The 15,801-nt window shown below is 41.6% G+C and overlaps 2 protein-coding genes across 2 annotated transcripts in view; both read right to left on the bottom strand.

The window, feature by feature from the left end:
• The window catches only part of mpp2b (MAGUK p55 scaffold protein 2b), a 33,761-nt gene extending 26,053 nt beyond the window's left edge, over positions 1 to 7,708 (bottom strand). Inside the window, exon 1 of the mRNA XM_053640653.1 lies at positions 7,510 to 7,708. The gene's annotated coding sequence lies outside the window, so the exon portion shown is untranslated. The remainder of the gene's footprint in view (positions 1 to 7,509) is intronic.
• Positions 7,709 to 10,681: 2,973 nt separating this feature from the next.
• pyyb (peptide YYb) lies at positions 10,682 to 14,719 on the bottom strand. The gene is made up of 4 exons (XM_053640065.1): positions 13,345 to 14,719; positions 12,263 to 12,443; positions 11,089 to 11,166; positions 10,682 to 11,001 (listed from the first exon to the last, which is right to left on the bottom strand). Exons 2-4 carry the CDS (start codon positions 12,427 to 12,429, stop codon positions 10,968 to 10,970), a joined length of 279 nt encoding a protein of 92 aa, XP_053496040.1. The 5' UTR covers positions 12,430 to 12,443; positions 13,345 to 14,719; the 3' UTR covers positions 10,682 to 10,967.
• Between the last annotated feature and the right edge of the window lie 1,082 nt (positions 14,720 to 15,801).

The following is a 15,801-nucleotide window of genomic DNA, read 5'->3' as shown; positions in this document are numbered from 1 at the left end:
ATCAGACAGGACGCAAGAATTGAGGTGAGGATCAAATATTACATGGGAGTTTCTGGGTATGTAAAACACTAAAAACGCACTGCACAATGACATCATAGCTAGTAAAATATCTTCAGTATAGGAAAATTCAACTCCTAACTACAATATAAAACCATTAAGCCAATTTCTAGACATGTTTACTCATTTCAAGCATAAAAAGCATTTTTATTCTATTGGCAGATTCAATAAAATTCAATAAAAATGTTTACTTGTTTATATATTTGGGGGGGGGGGGGATTTTGGTGTACATTGGCAAATGGCAACACTGTACAACAATATCAATAGGCGTATTGAATATTGAATCATTTTTCTTTACATACGCTGGTGTTTAGAGAATTTTTGGAGAATTCTGGCACTTTTCTTTTGTTAACTGGAATTTTCTATTTCACAAACTTGTCTGTGCTTACTGTCTTTCCATCTCTAGCTCACTATTATCAGATGAGACCAAAATAGAACTTTTTGGTTTAAATGAGAAGTGTTATGTTTGGAGAAAGGAAAACACTGCATTCCAGCATAAGAACCTTATCCCATCTGTGAAACATGGTGGTGGTAGTGTCATGGTTTGGGTCTGTTTTGCTGCATCTGGACCAGGACGACTCGCCATCACTGATGGAACAATGAATTGTGAATGATACCAGCCAACTCTAAAGGAAAATATCAGGACATCTGTTCATGATCTGAATCTGAAGAGAAAGTGGGTCATGCAGCAAGACAACGATCCTAAACACACGAGTCGTTCTACCAAAGAACAGTTAAAGAAGAATAAAGTTAATGTTCTGGAACGGCCGAGTCAACGTCCTGACCTTAATCCAGTAGAAATGTTGTGGAAGAACCTGAAGCAGGCAGTTCATGTGAGGAAACCCACCAACATCCCAGAGTTGAAGCTGTTCTGTACTGAGGAACGGGATAAAACTCCTCCGAGACGATCTGCAGGACTGATCAACAGTTACCCCAAACGTTTATCTGCAGTTATTACTGCACAAGGAGTCACACCACATACTGAAAGTAAAGGTGCACATACTTTTACCCCTCACAGATATGTAATACTGGATCATTTTCCTCAATAAATAAATGACCGAGTATAATATTTCTGTCTCGTTTGTTTAATTGCGTTCGTTTTAGGTCACATTTCTGCAGAAATCTAGAAAATTCTTCCAGCAACACAGCATGCGATCATTAAGAACATTTGTGGAACAGTCTGAACACTACAGTCGCTGCTGTAAGGCAGTAAAGGGACTCCTAAGGGAACCGTTCACAGACCACAAAGGCCGTAGTTATGCGTGATTGACACAAACACAGCAGCTAATTATAACGGAGGAAGTTTCTTTCAGGAAATTGATTTTTAAATAAATAAATAAATAAATAAAATGTCCGGGCTGAATGATATCATCCCTGAAAGACCGAGACGGTAATCTGATGCAAGCAGAATGAAGTACAGGAGCGAAACAGCAGCATCTCCCAACTGATTCATACAAATGAAGTCTTGCCTTAATTGACAGAGCGCCGAACGCTCGTCCGTGCTGCAGACAGAAATAACCAGAAATCCATAAAAAAAAAAAAGAACACGCATGAGCAGAAAATGATCAACATTACAGCGATGCGTCGGTGCAGCGCTCGATCAATATCCTATCTGCAGCGCTGTAAGGGTTCTGAGTGAAACGCAATTCAGCTCTGAATCGACCTGGCTGCAGGAAGTGACCCAAAAATGCAGCGTTTTAGGACATCAGATGCTAAACATAGAAATGCCATGTTCTACAGTTACAGAATAGAAAAGATGGGTGCGATACACAAAATATTTGAACATTTATCGTTATATAATTATCTAATCATTTATTTAGTGCCAATTCTGTACTCAAGTAATTGCTGTGATTAGGGGGCCAAGCACTGTAGGTGTATAGGCACCCTATTGAAATTGTATGTTTTCTCTTCATCATTATTATTAATATTAGTAGTACTAGTACGAGTAGTAGTAGTTTTATACTTCTTATGAAAGTTTATGGTATCCTATAGAACGCTTCAAAGGCTTTTTATGCTACCGAACCAGCAGTTTTGGTGGCCACTCAAGCCCTCTAGGCCAATTTTGGACATATCTTTAGAATAATAATGCCGCAGCACAATGTTATTCACTTTCCTACAAATCTTGCCTAAATCGTCCCCCGATTCGGATTCGGATCGCGGCATCGAGAGACCAACCTGAACGGATTATCTAGATACAGGACGGTTCGTGTGTACAAAATTTGTCGCCAAACAGGCAGTGAAGAGATTTTGCTTTTAAATTCTGTATTTGTTCTTGGGAACAAGTGCTGGTGGGTCCCAAAGGCTTCCTTCTGGGTTTCCTCCATTGCTAAGGGGTGGGGCCAAAAAGGTGCTTGGCCCCCTTAATCGCTACTTGCAAACAATTTCAGGTTTTCTGTACGTTGTCTTTTTACCTACATAATTTTTTTTTTAAGTGCTTCAGTTTTTTGTCCCCCCCCCCCCCCACGCCCCGCCCCGCCCCGCCCCACTGTAGTTCTTAGTAGAAAAAATATCGGTTGTGTATTGAGATCAGCTGATACTCAAGGTTTCAGTATCGGTATCAGACGATAAAAAGTGGCACCATGCCATGCCTTAAGAGTGCTTTCACACCTATTATCCAAATCAGAGATAAATCAATTCTTTGGTTTGATTCACTTCCTGTAGCGAGTCGATTCAGAGTCGAATTTCAGAGTCGGGTTCATTTGGAATTGGATCGAGACCACCTCGCTCAGATGGACCGGAGTGTGTGGGTGTGTGTGTGGGTGTGTGTGTGTGCGCATTATTGTGTGTGTCATTTTTCTGTGTTCTACTTAAAATAGCTCATATTTTAAGTTACGACATGAACCACTCCTTAAACACTCATCTCTCACACACACTGTATGAAAATATACACTCTGCAAATATATATAATTACACTCAGAGAGGGTGTGTGTGTGATGCTCTAAATGGGCAAGTCCTTAAACTCATCATCTCACACACACACACACACACACACACACACACACACACACACACATCCGAAGGCGCACAACATTAATTACAGCTCACATCAGCTTCCTGACTGAAGTGTGAACACACACAGAACCATAAATACAGACCGGAGAAGAGCTTTTAAACACTGACTTGTGTGTGTGTGTGTGTGTGTGTGTGTGTGTGAGAGAGAGAGACAGAGAGAGAGTGAGAGAGAGAGAGAGCGAGAGAGAGAGAGATGGACAGATTCAGCCACTAAAATCTCAATAAGGGATGTTATGATTTGATTACACGGCCACAATGATGATAATTAGAAATTGATTCATTTTTCTCAGTAAACTCAATTCATGACTCGTTTTTTTTTTCCGTCCAACAGAATGGCTTGCTGCTTTAAAAGACTCACAAACAAAACGTTATCCCGTACTCCACTTCGAGTCTTTAAGATCTCATCTTCTATTCTCAGTCACCGAAAGCCCGAGTTTCAGTCCACATAAACAACAACTTTTTTTCCCCTTCCCTAAACGTCTCCTGAGTCGCTTCATAAATGATTCGCTGGTTCCAGTTTGATGTGAATAAAGTAGATAATGCAGACACAACACACACTCTCTCACTCTCTGGGTCTCTATTTCAGTCTCTTTGTCTCCGTGTCTCTCTCGGATCGATCGTCTCCGGTGTGGTTGCTGTGAAATCAGACTTCCTGTTGCGTGCCCAGAAATCACCACACCACCAAACACAGCTGTGTGTGTGTGTGTGATTATAGAGAAGACATGTGTGTGTGTGATTACAGCGTGGGCATGTGGTGCTATGTGTTTGAATTAGGACAGCTAGTTATTCGCATTCCCTCTGTTTATCATCGCAGAGACACACGTAGAAGTTCGACCAAATCTCTTTCCTATAAAGTGTTCAGGACCCGAGATACGAGGTGCTAGCTAAACCCGTCAGATACACCACACTTCCTTCTTAGTCTAGAAGATGCTGCTTCCAGATTAGCAGCGTCTTCTCATGAATATTCCGTTAATTAATCCAGTTGTGGCCTGCTGGACCAATCAGGGCAGTCGGTCTTGAGTATAAAGAAAGCCTTATCGTTCATTGTTGAAAATAGACCACGTTTCTTTGCTTTGTGAGACTCATTCTGAGTCGTTTTGTTTTCGTAAATGATTCAGGAACTTCGTTAAGTGCCAGAACCCTTTGTAGATTGACCTCAGCTGTTTCCACGACGTGACGTCACGTAGTGTCAGTATTCCCGAAGTGCACTAAACACCGAATGAAACGTCCTAAGAATAGCCTCCTGCTCTCCCACGAGTCCACTTCCTCATTATATCACAGGGGAAACGGCTGTATCCAAGACAACCATAGCAGCAACCCCCCCCACCCCCCCCACACCCCAACCTGCCCCATCCACCCCATCCACGTTCTTCTCCCTCTTTTCGCCATGGCAACTAGAGAAAGGGAATCAAATAATTATAAGTCAGCCTTATTATTTAACAGCAGAGGGGTTAAAACTCATCCTGCTTTCATTAACGTCCCAAGTACTTACGCTACTTTGTTAAATTAACCCGACGTGACGCGAAGATCGTTTAATAATTCATTAAAAGGTAATCATTTCTCCGATATCGCGCTCTTCACGCTCAAGGTCGACACCCGATTCAAATAAATTCAGTTACCTTTATGCTAATTCTGACCCCGATTGGTCCCGCAGGCTACAGCTGGATTAATTATTCGCCTGTGCTCATGAATATTAAAGCGAAGAAGCTGTTACTACGGAACGTCAAAAAGCTTTGCAGCTTCACAGCTTCAAGTTAATTCAACCCGTGTGCATCAATTAGCCTCCACTCTTGGGGTCAGCTGAGGAGAGAATTTTTAATTACCCTGATTTTTTTTTTCTTTCATGCTTGAGTGCACTGCTTCATCTCTAAAATGAAAAGAAAGGGGAAGAAAAAAAAAAAAAAGCTGTAAAATTTCCTGAGTCACGTTTATCAGTAGCCAAATCATACCCAAAAGGCAGATAACATTCAAAATAACACTTACAGGGCGGTCCAAAATAGGCACTGTTTACTTATTTCCCCTCAGACCATGGAGGTTTCCAAGGAAACGACCCTGAAGGTGCCAGGTGGGGTAATGTTTATAAAAGAGAGGGCAAGAGGGGAATGCAAAGGATTGACACGCACTCGCTGTCTCTTCACTTCAGAGTTAATATAATATACACCGATCAGCCTGAACATTAAAACCACCTGCCTAATATTGTGGGGGTTCCCCCTCGTTTTGTGCCTCCAAAACAGCTCTGACTCGTCGAGGCATGGACTCGACAAGACCTCTGAAGGTGTGCTGTGGTATCTGGCACCAAGACGTTAGCAGCAGATCTTTTATGTCCTGAAAGTTGCCATGTGTGGTCTCTGTGGATCGGACTTGTTTGTCCAGAACATCCCACAGACGTTTGATCGGATCGAGATCTGGGGAATTTGGAGGGCGAGTCAACACCGTGAAGTCTTTGTCATGTTCCTCAAACCGTTCCTGAACAATGTTTTGCAGTGTGTCAGGGAGCGTTATCCTGCTGAGAGATGCCAGACGGGCTAGCCTTCGCTCAACACATGGATCAATGTGTCTTGGGCGTCCATGACCCTGTCGCCGGGTGTCCTTCATTGGTCCACTTTTGGTAGGTACTAACCACTGCATACCGGGAACACCCAACAAGACCTGCTGTTTTGGAGATACTCCGACCCAGTCGTCTAACCATCACAATTTTTGTCAAAGTTGCTCAGATCCTTACGCTTGCCCATTTTTCCTGCTTCCAACACATCAACTTCGAGAACTGACTGTTCACCTGCTGCCTAATACAGTATATCCCACCGCTCGACAGGTGACACTGTAACGAGATAATCAATGTTATGTTTTGATGTATTAGCTGATTGGTGTATATATCAGACGTGACTAATAAAAAATGTTCTATTTTACGTGACAAAAAAGGTCTACTTGACATAATAAAGAGCCCAAATAAAAACGATTGCATTTAGTCATCAAGACTCCATAAGAACTGTAGCTGAACAATTGGGGTCCTTGTCAAGTATTACACAAAACGCCGCAAATACTCTTGGTGCTAGTTTCGAGTCCGACCTTAAATTTGACAAGCAGGTAAACTCAGCCGTAAGAGAAGAGAACAACTGCCAAATGAAAATATATCTTAGCATTTAATGATCTGGAGACTGTTAATCACGCTTTCATTTCCTCTCGAGTTGATTATTGCAGGAACGTCTACGTGGGACTCAACAGCCCTGTCAGTCAACCCTGTCCCGTCATTAGAAAGTCAGGCGCGCTTCTGCTTGGAGCTTGCTGCGGAAAAAAACAAAACAGTTTATATCCAAGTTTCACGTTTCTTCAGTGGATTATTTCACCTGGATACTACAGATTTATAGCTAAGCTGATGCTAATCATAAAGACTGTCCTTATTCGCAATATTCTCATACTGAACATCCTGTAAACACTCTCAGTTCTCCACGTTTGTAGCCTACACTGTCCATCCATCCATCCATCCATCTTCTGTACCGCTTACTCCTTTTCAGGGTCGCGGGGAACCTGGAGCCTATCCCAGGGAGCATGGGGCACAAGGCGGGGTACACCCTGGACAGGGTGCCAATCCATCACAGGGCACAATCACATACACATTCACACACTCATTCATACACTACGGACACTTTAGACACGTCAATCATCCTACCATGCATGTCTTTGGACTGGGGGAGGAAACCGGAGTACCCGGAGGAAACCCCCGCAGCACGGGGAAAACATGCAAACTCCACACACACAGGGCCACGGTGGGAATCGAACCCCCGACCCTGGAGGTGTGAGGCGAACGTGCTAGCCTACACTGTAATAATTAGTAATCTGGTGTGACCCAGTAGAACAAAACAGGATCCATTTTGAGTCTCAGGGTTGCTTCCTCATGGCTTCTCAGGGAGTTTTTCCCTCACCGCAGGCTTGTTCGGCAGCAATCTAAATCTAGCTACATCTGGATTTCTTGAGGCAGTGGATGTTGTGAAAAGTGCTGTATGAATACACACCAGCTTCCGGATAGAAAATGACCTGAAAACTGGCCTTTTTTTTTCTTGACTTGATTAATAGCTCTGTCTAATTCTCCTCACAGTCAGAAAACCAGAAAGCTCTGACGTCCTACAAGGAACTGAATATCAGCATGTTATATCGTGTTCCTGAAAGAAAACTGGTACAAATATAATCGTGTTTGTGAACAGAAGGTTAATTAGCAGAGTGATGCTCTTGGATGGGATCTGTGATCGCCTAGACAACAGGCCACGCCCCCTGACAACCACCGCATACTACCGTGTATGTCCTATGACCTATTGCGGAGGGTCTTGGGACCAGACGTGGATAGTGTAATACGGTTGCATGTTGATTTCAGATGTAATAAAAGATTTCTTTTTTTTAAATCATTATAAAGCCTCACCGTAGCGTTTATAGATGCGCGCGACCTACCCGTATTGCTGATGTGATCCAGTGTGAGATTACGTCCAGATTGGAGACTGCTTTCCAACACAACCGCCCGCTGACAAACCTTCCTAAGCCGTAAAATATAACTGTAAATACAGTAAGAGCCTGGTGTTAATAGAAAGAAAGAAATACACAGGTAATTTTTTTTATCAAGAAAAACGACGCTCCAATCAGCTCCCACTGATTCCTGGGTGATCCATTCGGTCAGCGCGCTGCTGGGTTCTTAAAGCGGAAACGCACCGAGTGGTGGGGCCCACCTGCGCCACTTCTGCAGCCTCTAGCGTCACGCTCACGTGTGTTGCCGTTTTAAACAGCACTGCATACAAAAAAATAACCCGCAGCGTGTAGTGTAGCGTTTAATTAAAGCGTTTTCAGATAAACGCTCCAAAATGTCATATTGTTATTCTCTATTTATTTGTTGTTGTTGTTTTTTTTTTTTAAAGAAGAAGAAATAAATTCGTTTCTACCTTGGGTCCGTTTAAACAGCTGAAATAATACAGCTATAAATGAGTGGTCGTCAACGTTCTTCCTGGAGATCTACCTTCCTGCAGGTTTCATCTCAAAACACAATCTAACACCTGTTTTAGTTGCTCAAGAACTTCTTAAGGCGATGATTAGATGGTCAGGTGGACAAGATTATGGTTGGAGCTCAAGTCTTCAGGAAGGTACATCTACAGGAACAGGGTGGGTGAGAACTGCTCTAGACAGTTCCAGTTTGCAGTGAATCAGATTGTTGTATAGTGCATCTTTATTGGTCACATGTACATTACAGCACAGTGAAATGTTAGGAGGTTGGGCTCTGAGCACAGGGTCAGCGACGATGCGGCACCCCTGGAGCAGAGAGGGATAAGGGCCCAACAGTGGCAGCTGGGCAGTACTGGGGCTTGAACCCCAGACCTTCCGATCAGTAATCCAGAGCCTTAACCGTCAAGCCACCACCATAATTTGCTCATAGTATTTTCGTATATTCCTATAAATTATGTATATCAGTCGCATCACCAGTAAACCACCAGATCGAGTCACTATCAGAGACCAGGAGGCTTCTGTAGGACACTTTGAATCCCATGAGTAAGGAACAAAAACACACCGAGCATGCTGTTATGGGAAAATAATCAACGACGGGGTGCTGCGATGAAAGCCGGGTTAGTGCTACAACCTTGAAGATGAGTCTTTTCCTATAACAGCACGTTCTACGGTGTTTCACTCCTCATACCGTAGCAGTGTGCCAGCGTTAACGTTGAGGAAAACAAGTTCGTTCCCATTATCACAAGTTCTCTCGTCAGGCTTATGTTAATGATAATGAGTCTTTATTGGTCACATATACAGTAGAGCACAGTGAAATTGTTTTCTTCACATACCCCATCCTGTCAGGAAGCTCAGGTCAGAGCGCAGGGTAGCCATGATACAGCACCCCTGGAGCAGAGAGGGTTAAGGACCTAAGGATCAAGGGTTCAACAGTGGCAGCTTGGCAGTGCTGGGGCTTGAACCCCAGTATCCCAGAGCCTTAACCGCTAAGCCACCACTGCACCATGTTACTGAGAAACCACACGGCATTAGGGGATTCCTCTGTCCTAAAATCATTCCCGTGTCAGAAAATCGATTAAACTGTTGTTATAAAACCCCGACAGTGGAGACTCCTTAAAGGAAGCCTGACCATATCAACGCTCACACATTTTTAGTCTGTTTATGTGGAGCGCTCAGTCTGCTGTACATGTCCCTGTGAAAAGCCACTTAAAACTGTTGAATTAGCTCAGATGGTTCAAACATAAACACTTGACATCTATATCTAGCTATGTAGCACACTTGTACACTTGAACAGATTTGGTATTTAGTGTTTATTTTACGACGTAAACTTTATTCACTAGCCAGGTCGCAAACTAATGTTGGACCAATGTTAACCCAAGATCAACCATTTGGTTGGGTGCCAATGTTGGCCCAACGTAATTTTGTCCGTCAGGCCGATTTTAGGCCGTCAAAATTTCGGCCATGTTTAAATCCACCGTGCCAACACTGGCCCGATATAATATTGTCCACTGGGTCAATGGTGGACCAAGAGATTTTCAGCCTCTTTAACTCCACCTTGCCCAACGTTGGCAGGGTTATGAAATGTGCTCCTTTTGCCAACAGTGCCACCCAAAATAGACATTGGGCCAATGTCAAATATCTCGCCAGGTTTTTTGTTGCTACATTTGTGTACATTGATGACTAACACTTAGCAAAGTTCCTAAGGTAAATGCTGTTCTATTCTTTAGACATTTTAGTAACCCAAAATTCAGCCTCCAGAAAGCCGAGCAGAGCGCTTAACAAACAATTACCACCTCGATTGATTGTGACTGAAAGTAAATTACAATTAAATATCAAACTTTTGTTTACAAGTATTATTTTGATATAGAATATCATGAAGGGGTTTTATTTTGTTACTAGGGCCAAAGGGGGGGACAAAAAAAGTTAAGCACCTCAGTGTTCAACTTTAGGTCATGGCTGTTTTAGAGCATTTTATGCTAGTTGATGAAACGCTTAGGTTAGCCGGAATGCTAACGTTGCATATGGAAAACTAAAAGAAATAATAATAAATTTAAAAAAAAAAAAAAAAACCCCACTTTATTTCAGTTAGCAGTCTTTGCTAAGTGTAACTACATGGAATCTTAAGTCATATAGAGTCATTTCTAAGTAATTTACCAACATATCTGAGGAAAATGTTGATATTTCTGACAGTTTTGTCTCAATACTAGCGAGCTGGTTTATTAGCTGCTCTGTTTAGCTAGTTTGTGCTCAACGTCCAAGTTCGTATGCCTAAAATGGCGTCTAATACTTAAAGAAAATTAGCACACAGAACAGAATTTTATCTGGGTCTGTATATAAACAGTTCGTTAAATCCTCAGTAAGAAGTTTGTAAGAAAGGGAAATTGTGTTTAGAAAGGAATACTCGGCAGATTTGTAAACTCGAACAGTGAGTACTGTATATGTGTGTGTGTGTGCTTGGAGTCCCAGCGGTGTGGAATTAAATAAATAAAACTGTTCTAATATCGCCATCTAGTCGCTAAAGAGTGTAATGGCACTCAGAGTGGTCAGGAAAGCTTTCAACAAGTCTTTTGTTTATGTTAATCATGATCATTTATTGATCTGACCTCAAGCTCCTGTGAGTCTGATGAGTAATACGTGATTAGTTTTCATGAAGTCAAAGCCCATTTTAAACATTTAGTCATTCTTTATTATTCGCAATTGGGTGAGTAACAAATTATTTACAATTGTCGCTCCACAGAAAACTTTTTAAAACAGACGGATACAGATACACAGAGAGAGAGAGAGAGAGAGGGAGAGACAGAGAGAGATGTGCCAATATTTTGATGCTACTTTGGCTGTTTGGTATAACCTCCGGAGAGACGGCGGAGAGAGAAACGGGATGAAGAAGGATGACAAACGAGGAATGCAGTGAGAGACGACTACCAGGTCAAACCGTCATCCATTCTGTCCATTCTGGAAGAAACAGGGCGTGAGAGTCAGACTCTGTGTGCGACACTAATAATCAACATCAACATCATACGTTTATTATCCGTCTCTCACCGCGGCCTCACGTCCTGTTCCTCATCACCGAAGAGCAGCTCGGCCATCTCTACCTGAGGAGAGGATCTCTTCCCATATCTGAGAGAGAGAGAGAGAGAGAGAGAGAGAGAGAATTAAGGAAAAACAGAATGAGAGGAGAGTAAAAGCGAGAGAGTAAGGGAGAGAGACAGATGGGGGAAAACATAATAATGGATGAAAAGAGAGAGGGGAGAAGAATGAAAAGAGAAAAGGAAAAAAATGAAATGAATGAGAGAGTGAGAGAGAGAAGTAAGGAGACAGGACGAGAGGAGAATAAGAGCCAGCGAGAAAGGTAGAGAGACAGAGTGAGAGTAAGGGACAGGGATATAGAGAAAGGACGGAAGAAGAGAGAAAGAAAAAAATTGGGAGATGGAAGAGAAGGAAAGAAAGAGGCATGAGAGAGAGAGAAGGAAAGAATGTGAAAGCAAGAAAAAACATAACAGAAGGAAAGAGTGAGGAAACGGAATGAAAAGAACAAAAAGAAAATGAGAGTGAGGGAGAGAGAAAGAAATAGAATAGAAGGGAAAAAAAACGAAAAAAAAAACGTGAAGAGGGGGGAAAGGATTTTTTTTTTTTTTAAAGAAATTTTAAGAATTAAATGTAAACGTGAAGAAATGTACAGGAAAAGAGAATGAAAAGAAAGAGGAAAAAATAATAAATATCTGCCTTACAGGTCAGAGCATCAAAAGACAATAGCTCAATGGTAAATGTGTGTGTGTGTGTGTGTGTGTGTGTGTGTGTGTGTGTGTGTGTGTAAAACTGATAAATACAACAAGTTAAGCCCACTTAATAGCTTAGCGAGGTTAGAAGTGTGTGAAGGAGAGTAAATGAGGCTGAAGTGTGTATACACTACTCTCATTCTTTTACACGTTTCTATAGTAACAGGGACATTGATACGGTGGTGCCGTTTTCTTTAAGCGTAACAGGAAGTGTGTTTATGTCAGGAAGGAGTCTCCAGCGTCAGCGTTTTGTAAAGGCGGTGGAAGACGAATAAAACTGACAGGGATGTGCTGTTGTAAGAAAACAGAGATCCGGTAGAGATCCGGCACCGCTCTGGCAGAACAGAAGCGGCCCAAATTTAGGCCAAATGGAACTCGTTGATTGGGTGATGAATACAAATCTATATGTAATGTGTAATAATGGTGTAACAGCTCACCTCTGCCTGGTGATCAGGTTGATGTAGTGGCGCAGCGCCGTGTGATACTTGGCCAGTTCCTCGGGTCCCGCGTCTCCCGCCGGAGGTTCGGGTTTGGGCGGGTATGCCTCCGCCACACACACCAGGACACACAGCACCATGGCTACGGGCGCCAAACAAGACTTCATCGTGTCAGCTGAGTCTGAGAGGGACACAGTAATGAGGACGATCATGGACAGTGGAATGGAATTAGTGGCTGTTCACAGTAAACACGCCAGGTGTTCATTTCACCCTGCAACAGTCTACAGTCGCTGGGTTCTACGAAACGTCAGCGTTTTATCAACACAGGAAAAATTCCCCGGAAGGATCCGATTTATCGACGCAGTTTGAATGAAAATGTAAATGACCGAGTGGCTATGCCGATTTTTTTTCCCCCCCTCTCAAAGTATTAACGTGTCGTTCGTGAAAGACTCTCCTACATATAAGCAATTACTCATTCATTCACTCGTTTATCGTCTGTAACCGAGTCACCGGTCGTCACATTTATTTATTTTTTAAAATGCCAATGAACCGATTGAGAGCCAAAAGAATCGACTTTCACCGGGTGAGGCGAGTCAAATGATAAAACAGTGAATTCCCGTCACAGAATTACACGGCTATCAAGGACTAAGTTTTAGCTCAGATTTTAGATCTTCAACAGGACAGTAAAATAAATAAATAAATAAATAAAAGGCTATTTAAATTTAAGGTGCGTGAAAAAAAATTACGAGTTTTTTTTTTTTTTGTAGTGAAAATTATTTATACTTTTAGATTATTGTGCTTTACATTAAAACGCATTCAATTCCAGCGGCCGGTCACAATTAAGTCTTCTAATGACTATAACTGACACTGGAGACTCCTTCCGTAAAAAATGTTACATAAACAACCGGCTTACAGAAAACGTCGCCGTGGAAATTAGTTACCGTAGAAACGATAACGTAGAGCTGCTGTTAGAGAAAACGAAGCGCCGAAAGCCGTAACCTTGTCGAGTCCTGTGACAGAAATTCGATGAATAAAGAATAATATTTTTTTTTTAAAAAAAAAAGAGGGATAGGTTGACTCACTGTGTAGTGGACGTGGAGGGTCGGAGCAGAGGTGCAGCTCAAACGTAGCTCTCGTGTCTCGTGTCTGCCGTCTCGAACGCTGCTGCTTATATACAGGCAGGGAGGGAAGGGAACGAGGGAACACTCCACCCTCTCCAAGTCAACAATGGGGGGAGGAAAATCACGCACGAACACAAATGACACTGAAACATTGACAAATTTTATAAGCATTAAAAGAAAAGGGGTCATGCTGGGGCAATTCCAACAGAGGGGAAATACATTACTTACATTAAGACTGAAATGACTTTGTGAAGGTCTAGAGCTTCAGTTAAGAGTTTATTTCCACAAAAATAAAAATAAAAAGTACAAAAAAAAAAAGATCTGATTCCCTTCTTTATGTCTGGAGGTCTTGGAAAGCTTTTAAATAGTGTGAAAGTGTAGATTGTCTTCACTTTCGTTAAGTTAAATTCTTTATTTAGGGGTCAGATTTTTTATTTATAAAATATATATATATATATATTTCCCTTTTTGACATTTGGATTGTTTTCGTTAATCTCATTTATTTTAAAAATGTATTTTCTTTTTTTTTTTTTTTAAAGAATTTATTTAGTAAATATGATTCTCTTGACTGTGGTCAAGCATTGCACATAAATAAATGCATTAACTGTGTGTTTACACACTGTGTGATGCACATTTCAGATCAAGGGGTCGGATTTGTTTTTTTTTTTAAAGACTGATTTACGTTTTAATGGGGGTAAAAAAGATCAAGTGTTGACATTTGAACTGTTTTTGAAGAAATGTTTACATTATACATTAATACTAATCCATAAGAAGTTAAGGTATATATATACACACCGTGGTTAATATGAAGCAAACAAGGCTCTGCTCTCATGGATATCAAACAATTGCGAACACAAACACAGGTTTATTAAAAAAATATACATCTTTGTTAAATATAGGTGTGCAACAAATATTGGCACGATTTTAGTCGATACTTTGTGCTAGCTCCCTTTACCAAGATAACAGCTCTGAGTCTTCTCCTATAACGCCTGATGAGGTTGGAGAATACATGGCGAGGGATCTGAGACCGTTCCTCCATACAGAACCTCTCCAGATCCTTCACATTTCAGGTCCACGCTGGTGGACTCTCCTCTTCAGTTCACCCCACAGGTTTTGTATGGGGTTCAGGTCAGGGGACTGGGATGGTCATGGCAGGACCTTGATTTTGTGGTCAGTAAACCATGTTTGTGTTGATTTTGATGATGTTTTGGATCATTGTCCTGCTGGAAGATCCAACCACGGCCCATTTGAAGCTTTCTGGCAGAGGCAGTCAGGTTTTCATTTAATATCTGTTGGTATTTGATAGAGTCCATGATGCCATGTATCCTAACAAAATGTCCAGGTCCTCTGGCAGAAAAACAGCCCCAAAACATTAAAGATCCTCCACCATATTTAACCGTGGACATGAGGTACTTTTCCATATGGCTACCTCTCTGTGTGCTCCAAAACCACCTCTGGTGTTTATTACCAAAAAGCTCTATTCTGGTTTCATCTGGCCACAGAACCCGATCCCATTTGAAGTTCCAGTAGTGTCTGGCACACTGAAGACGCTCGAGTTTGTTTTTGGATGAGAGTAGAGGATTTTTTCTTGAAACCCTTCCAAACAGCTTGTGGTGATGTAGGTGACTTCAGATTGTAGTTTTGGAGACTTTCTGATCCCAAGACACAACTAACTTCTGCAGTTCTCCAGCTGTGATCCTTGGAGATGTTTTATCCACTCGAACCGTCCTCTTCACAGTGCGTTGAGACGATATAGACACACGTCCAATTCCAGGTCGATTCATAACATTTCCAGTTGACTGGAACTTCTTAATTATTGCCCTGATGGTGGAAATGGGCGTTTTCAATGCTTGTGCTATTTTCTTATAGACACTTCCCATTGTGTGAAGCTCAACAACCTTTTGCTGCACATCACAGCTATATTCCTCATTCTTACCCATTGTTATGAATGACTAAGGGAATTAGGCCTGTGTGTTACCTCATATTTATACCCCTGTGAATCAGGAAGTCATGGCTGAACAATTTCCTGTTCCTAGTCACCAAAAATAATCAACAGGAATATACTTCAAATCTATTTTTCTCATATGAATTCATGGGGGTGCCAATAACTGTCACACCCCTATATTTAATAAAAGATATATATATATTTTTTGATAAACCTGTGTTTGTGTTCACAATTGTTTGATATACATGAAAGCAGAGTATTTTTGTGCTTCTTTTTTTTTAACAAAAACAACATTATTTAAACAAAAAAATGTTTATGATCTGATCCGTGAGGAGAATTGATTTCACTTTTGCATGGTTTTGGAGGCAATTGTGCATCTTGTTTTTTTAAACTTAAATTTCCGAGTCGTCCTGCATGATAAAAGAAGAATTTTCCCTTCAGCGGTGTTGCGTTCAAGACGCACTTCATACTGA

This window comes from Ictalurus furcatus, chromosome 13 (assembly GCF_023375685.1).
Source record: "Ictalurus furcatus strain D&B chromosome 13, Billie_1.0, whole genome shotgun sequence".
Classification (NCBI taxonomy): domain Eukaryota; kingdom Metazoa; phylum Chordata; class Actinopteri; order Siluriformes; family Ictaluridae; genus Ictalurus; species Ictalurus furcatus.
The sequence above is the reverse complement of the archived record's forward strand: the minus strand, read 5'-3'. Positions and strand labels throughout refer to the sequence as shown.

Coding starts and splice junctions, on each gene's coding strand:
- pyyb (XM_053640065.1), bottom strand. CDS start 12,429: ATGAAGTCTTGTTTGGCGCCCGTAGCCATGGTGCTGTGTGTCCTGGTG. Junction 11,167..12,262: donor AACCTGATCACCAGGCAGAG/GTGAGCTGTTAC, acceptor TCTCTCTCTCAG/ATATGGGAAGAGATCCTCTC. Junction 11,002..11,088: donor GAACAGGACGTGAGGCCGCG/GTGAGAGACGGA, acceptor TGTTTCTTCCAG/AATGGACAGAATGGATGACG.